The sequence below is a fragment of the Fragaria vesca genome, linkage group LG7 (genome assembly GCF_000184155.1).
Source record: "Fragaria vesca subsp. vesca linkage group LG7, FraVesHawaii_1.0, whole genome shotgun sequence".
In the NCBI taxonomy this organism is placed as follows: domain Eukaryota; kingdom Viridiplantae; phylum Streptophyta; class Magnoliopsida; order Rosales; family Rosaceae; genus Fragaria; species Fragaria vesca.
The window spans coordinates 11704777-11710801 of NC_020497.1; the positions used below are offsets into that span (position 1 = coordinate 11704777).

The 6025-nt window shown below is 37.1% G+C and overlaps 2 protein-coding genes across 2 annotated transcripts in view; one reads left to right on the plus strand and one right to left on the minus strand.

Moving 5' to 3' along the window:
• Positions 1–322: 322 nt before the first annotated feature.
• LOC101301137 lies at positions 323–2730 on the minus strand. Its single transcript, XM_004307122.1, has 5 exons — positions 2502–2730; positions 2087–2267; positions 1745–1983; positions 1291–1439; positions 323–562 (listed from the first exon to the last, which is right to left on the minus strand). Exons 2-5 carry the CDS (start codon positions 2263–2265, stop codon positions 329–331), a joined length of 801 nt encoding a protein of 266 aa, XP_004307170.1. The 5' UTR covers positions 2266–2267; positions 2502–2730; the 3' UTR covers positions 323–328.
• Positions 2731–2837: 107 nt separating this feature from the next.
• Positions 2838–6025, plus strand: part of LOC101292557 (ribosomal RNA processing protein 36 homolog) — a 4386-nt gene continuing 1198 nt past the window's right edge. Inside the window, exons 1-8 of the mRNA XM_004308589.1 lie at positions 2838–2944; positions 3728–3856; positions 3945–4084; positions 4176–4242; positions 5373–5425; positions 5599–5653; positions 5751–5825; positions 5964–6024. Coding sequence (XP_004308637.1) covers positions 3773–3856; positions 3945–4084; positions 4176–4242; positions 5373–5425; positions 5599–5653; positions 5751–5825; positions 5964–6024 — 535 coding nt within the window. The 5' untranslated portion in view covers positions 2838–2944; positions 3728–3772. The remainder of the gene's footprint in view (positions 2945–3727; positions 3857–3944; positions 4085–4175; positions 4243–5372; positions 5426–5598; positions 5654–5750; positions 5826–5963; position 6025) is intronic.

Consider the following 6025-nt stretch of genomic DNA (forward strand, 5'->3'; position numbering starts at 1 on the left):
AAACAAGTTTTCTAACAAGGAGGTTGTAATATTCTGTATGAACAAAGCTCAGAATTTTACTTACCTTCTAATGTACTTCTGACACCGTGTAAGAGAAGTCTGAGAAAAAACTAGGCATCTGTCATTATTTGATCCCTACTCAAAATTATACATATACAAAAAAAAAAAAAAAAAAAAAAAAAAACTACATGCGCCTGATATGGAATTTGTATTTCATTGATATTTAAAAAAAATAAAAAATACAACAATGTTTTGGATAGAAGAATAGGATTTCACCTGGTGAAAATATTGAAGGGAGGCATCACTTGTCTAAACATTTCATATTTCATTACATGGACAAAGACTGAGACACAGGGCTCTCAGGTTGAGAGGCTACTTCTTCCAACTCCTGCCTTGTAAGTAGTCTAGTTGAGGGCTCAAAGTTTGAGCTGATTTTGAATGGGTCTGTTTGTTCAGAATATACTGAAAATTCGGTACTAATTGCCTTGACAGTTTTGTCGATGAAAACTGATCTTGGCATATAGTCCTTCATGGGGCATATAAATTCCAAATGGTCCCTTGCCTGCAAAGGAATAAGATGGCATATAAATCAAAATACTCGTCTAAATAACTAGTAGTCATCTGATATATTACCTAAGCTGTGAAACACAGGTTGAACAGACTTAAATCAGGATTGTGATTTAGGAAAACAGAACATTTATCATTTCATGAGGCCAACCAAGTGGTGATTTAAAAAATAAACATTAGATCAGTGACCTAATTGTTATGAAGAAAACAAGAGCAACACTAACCCATCTTGAGTTCATTTGGTGAGAGTCATCAACTTTTATTTTGTTTCATTGGCAAATTATAATTCTTGGATAGTTTGTTCATTAACACGAGTTTATCTTGTTTTTTAGCCATTCCTAATCCCTATACATTATGCATGTTCAATGTTTTAAAATAACAGTCAATTCTATTGCAGAAGTGTCCCGAAGTTTTAGCTTCAAAACTCAAAACACCAAGGTCAAGAGCAACACTAACCCATCTTGAGTTCATTTGGCGAGAATCATCAACTATTATTTTGTTTCATTGGCAAATTATAATTCTTGGATAGTTTGTTCATTAACATGAGTTTTTCTTGTATTTTAACCATTCCTAATCCCTATACATTATGCATGTTCAATGTTTCAGAATAACAGTACATTCTACTGCAGAAGTGTCCCGAAGTTTTAGCTTCAAAACTCAAAACACCAAGAAAAGAAATTAGAATACTAAACACTAATAAGATAGCACAAGTGACCAACTTACCGATCGATATTCAGGTGCCCGTTTTGGAAGCTTCAGGTATGCCATGTTCCTAACCTCATAGTCCCATAGAAAGGATGTGTGGTGGATCCACCGGTTTTTAGTAATCGATTGAGCATTACCACCAAACTTGCGGTTACCAAATACATAATCTACAATCAGAAAGACCAAGTATGCTGTCAGTATATGCTTCAATTCCTCAAGAACAACCAAAGAATATAATGGAAGTAGAAGTATCTTGGAGTGTCAGCAACACAACTACTCCATATAAAGTAATAGCCAACCATAAAACTAAACCTAGTACTACATAAAAAGATAAAACGAAGCAAGATCTCACGAAGATGGATGAATAAAGAAAAAGAAACAAGCTGTTGAACACGACGAATTGCCAAATAAACAGTCCTATATACCTAAACACCTTATTAGGAATAAAGCAAAACACGAGATTTTTAAGTACCATTTTCACGAAGGTGAAAATCGCCAAATCTTTGGAACACTCTGCTGTATAATTGGCTACTCCAGGACATTATAGGTCGCGGATACAGTTGCAAGCCAGGAACAGCATCCCTGTTGCATATGAAAGTGACAAATATCGTGCCATGATCAACTGTAACCGTGCCACCTCCAGTAAATCTTTTGATGACAGGAACCTGATCTCGTAACACCAGATCAATGTCAAGAAGCTCTGCAGGTTTTCTACACAGAACATGGAACCCTATATAAAATCCAATTGCCATTCAAACAAGCAGAATGTATCAACTTAAATCAAAAGTCTGAATGAATAAGAAGCTCATCTTACCCTGAAATACCCATGACAATGTTAGGAATATTGGTACCATCATTTATAATGCACCAATTATCAGACGAGGTTCGAAGCAGTTGCTCCTCTAAATGAAGCTGCTGCAGGATGGGTATTCCTTCTAGTCTGATCAGCCTCATCAATGGAAGCCCAACATTTCTTGTTTGAGGTATAGTCATCCCTATTCATCAAATACAACCAATGAGACAAGAGTCATCATCTAGAAACCAAACTTACATTTTACCAATTCATTCTCCTCAATATTCAAATTCAACCGCTAGTGCCACTAACGGAAGTAGCGCGCGTGACGAACACGCCCGACCACCGGACCGACAATTTGAACCAAATCGTCCTCTGAACCAAACCCCTGTTCTAACTAACAACAACCAAAACGAAAGGAGATGTCGGAAATTACCTTGAAGCAAAACGAGGTCCGATCAAGCTTTGCCGATTGGAGAAAATGATCACCGGAGGAAGGGAGGCAATAGCTTCGTCTGAGGTGGCCGGAAAACGGAGTTCCGACAAAGTCTCCGGTCGGGTCTGATAGACGGGTCGCGGCAGGGAAAACTTGGGGATTAAAAGGTTTTGTGATTTTTTTTAAACAGTTTGAACTTTCAAGTGCTGGACTTGTCGCAGTGTCGCACATTATCCAAAAAAAAAACAAAACAGCAATAGTTTTACGGCGTTTTCTAAACGTCATAAACCCAAAGAGAAACGCTTAAACGCCCAAATTTATTTCATCTCTTCCTTGCTCTTTAAACCTAGACCCCAAACACCCAAAATCCCCTTCGTCATCTTCTCCATCCGCCGACGTTGCTCCGGTCACCGACTTGGTCCAAAGGAGCTTACTTAATTCAGGTTCTTATTTAATGCACACCCAATTTGATTTCTTTAAATGTTTTTCAAGCTTGTATCAATGGTTGCTTCTCAATGTTGTTAGAGAGTTACTACCTCTATTGCTTGTGTCGAGTTTAGGAGATGCAGAGAGGCTTTCCCTTATTTGGGTTTTGGTGTTTGGTGTCATTCAAGTAGTCCCTTTTCTGTCAATGGTGCTCTGTTTCCAGCTATGGGTTGGTCATTGCGTCTAAATGATGAGTGGGTTTGTTGCTTATTTGGGTTAAGTTGATCAAGCAAGGCTTTGCCTCTTTGGGTTTTAGCAGATTAAGCAAGGTTTTCCCTCTTTTGTGGTTTTGATATATTTCTAGGTTTGAGTGATAAATATACCATCATTTACTGATGGCATTCCTGGTTTGATGCTCAACAGTTGCATAGAATGTACCATAACACAACCAAGTCCAGTTGTATTAACTATTAAGTACATTGATAGCAGGCAAACATAGATATATGCAATAGCCTAGACAAACTGTTCGAGCTGTTTATCAAGTTTCTGTTGAACATGATAGGTTTCGTGCACTAAAAACTTATGATCAATGGTAATAGGGTCTTTATCAGCTTTTAAATTTTCTTAAGACACTACAAACTATCCTTGCCAAAAAAAAAAAAAAAGACACTACAAACTGACCTGAGCCGACAAATTGACTGGAAAAGGCCCAATTAACCTGACCCGACTCAATAGGCCGGGTCAAGTACATAAACCTACACACTGTCTCTTGTAGAGCTGATGCATTCACTCGTCCTCAGGTCCAGCGAAGAATTCAAATCCTCCATACAATCTCCAAATTCGAAATGAAGCAACCACCCAGCACAATCGGAAAGCCAGTGAAGACGAAGTTTGAAGACCCCGAATCATCATCCTATTCTTCCGAAGATGTAAGTAGTTATTAATGATAGCATCAGTTGACATGGTTTGTACGAAGCTGGGTATTTGAATTTTGAATGATTAAGTTTGTAATAATAGGAAGAGGAGATAGAGGAGGAGCTTGCAGATGTGACCTTTGGGGATTTGCAGAAGGCGCGATCCAACGGCTCGCATGTCTTGTTGCCTCAGCCTAAGCTTAAAGATGACAAGAAGAAGTCTGCCCGAGCTAACAAGAACCGGTATTGCTTTATACAATTATTTATTTATTTATTTTTGTAATGTGTTTGAAGCATTCAAGTATTGATTGTGTGTCTGTTTATGTGTTTCGAGGCCGATGGAGGTGAGTAGCAAGAAGCCTGTCAGTAGATTTAGGGAGGTCATCCAAGCTCCGAAAAAGGTGAGGTTATCATAGTGCAAGACTTAACTTTGTTTTGTTTGCAATTCGTATGCGTGTTGATTAGGATTTGGCGTTGTTTGTTGGACTAAACTTTTGGGGTTTCAAAAATATAATGAGTGGGTAGTATAAATATTTAACAGTGAAGAATGGCTTTGCAATACATAACTACAGCTTGTTGCTTGATTATCTCATTTCGGAGCTACCCTGCATGGTGGTCCATGGTCCCCTAGTCTGTGTGGTCTAACTTACACATGCCTAGTTAAGATTTATGCTTCTAGTGTAGTTGAAAACAAAAACCACTAGATCGATCATGTAGAATGATACACTGAATGTGTACAAGAAGTTCATAGCAGAGGAAAGGTACAGAACAAACCAGAATACTAGAAAGGCAGTGGCTACTGCTACAAATAAACTGCCGAATCAATTCTGAGAACCCAAGACTAACGGGAAGAAAGTGTTGTCATTGAAGCCACCAAAGAATATGTCCATAAAGCTGACCAAAGTCTTTCTTTATACAAATCATATTTCAGCAATTCCTTTTATTTCTATCTATAGCAACTAGCACGCTTTATTTGAGAATTATCATGCAAAAATATGAGCAAGTCGGAAATCATATGACAATTTGAGTATGTCACGATTCTTCAAGTACTTATTGGAAACAGTCAAATCTATTTCTTTGCTCATAGTTAGACTGACTAAATAATAACTTTAACCCTTGAAGGGGAACCTTGGAAATATATGGTTTGGATCATTGAATTGCAGTGACAAGTAGGATTGCATGCTATCACTTTACTATGGAAATCAGGAAACATTTTGTTAGACTCTTAAACTCATAATACTCTAATAATATAAGAAGAAAACAAATTGAATTAAAGTAGGAGGCCGAGAACATGTTTTATCTTTTTGGTTCCTCTTACTGTAAATGGAATGCTGAGGTTCTTTTCCTAAAAAATTTATCTCAGCCAATAGCGTTTAGAGACTGCCAATATGAAGCTTTGCCTTTATAATTTTCACTGTCTTCAGCCTATCCCTCCGTTGCCAATTGATTTTGGATTGGAAGCTCTGAATAAAGCTTTGTAAAATCAATATTTAGTAGCTACTTTATTCTAATTCTTTGTTGGTATGTTCAGGTGGTACGTGATCCGCGTTTTGAATCTTTATGCGGAACACTGAATGTTGATGGGTAGGCTCTTTCTTTCAACCTCAGTCTCTCGATTCATCTATTTTGCCGTTGGAAAGCTGTATCCAGATTTCGAGTTTCTGATAATGCATTGGCTATGTTGTTTGTATGAACAGTTTTTTATACTTATTTTTTATCATAACTAAAAAATAACATTAACATTGCATTTTGTCCAGATTTAGGAAGAGATATGATTTTTTGTTTTCAAACGAGCTTCCTGCTGAAAAGGAGGTAAATTTCTTTAAATATGTGTATTTTCTTTTTATGTTCTCTTTTTTTATAATTCATTTTCTTTTTCACTATCTAAATTTCGTTTTGGATATCACAGGATCTAAAGAAACAATTGAAGACATCCAAGGACCCAGAAGTCATTGAAGATCTAAAGAAGCGCATATCTTGGATTGTAAGGGGGTTTTCCTTTTTTGCTTTTTAGACACGTGACACTGAAACCTCGTTTATCTCACCATCCTGACATTGTTACATTTGCATATTAGAAATTTTGGCTCAGTATATTGAGTTTTTTTCACTCATGTCTTTGCAGGATAAACAGCTAAAATCTGATTCGTCTAAGCATACTGAAGCTGAAATTCTAGCTAAGCACAA

What these genes read in the sequence shown, in the direction of transcription:
- LOC101301137 (XM_004307122.1), bottom strand. Translation starts at nt 2,265, where the DNA reads ATGACTATACCTCAAACAAGAAATGTTGGGCTTCCATTGATGAGGCTG. An exon ending in TTTTCACCTTCGTGAAAATG is followed by an intron (nt 1,440 to 1,744) that starts GTACTTAAAAAT and finishes TTCTGATTGTAG; the next exon opens with ATTATGTATTTGGTAACCGC. An exon ending in GGGCACCTGAATATCGATCG is followed by an intron (nt 563 to 1,290) that starts GTAAGTTGGTCA and finishes ATTCCTTTGCAG; the next exon opens with GCAAGGGACCATTTGGAATT.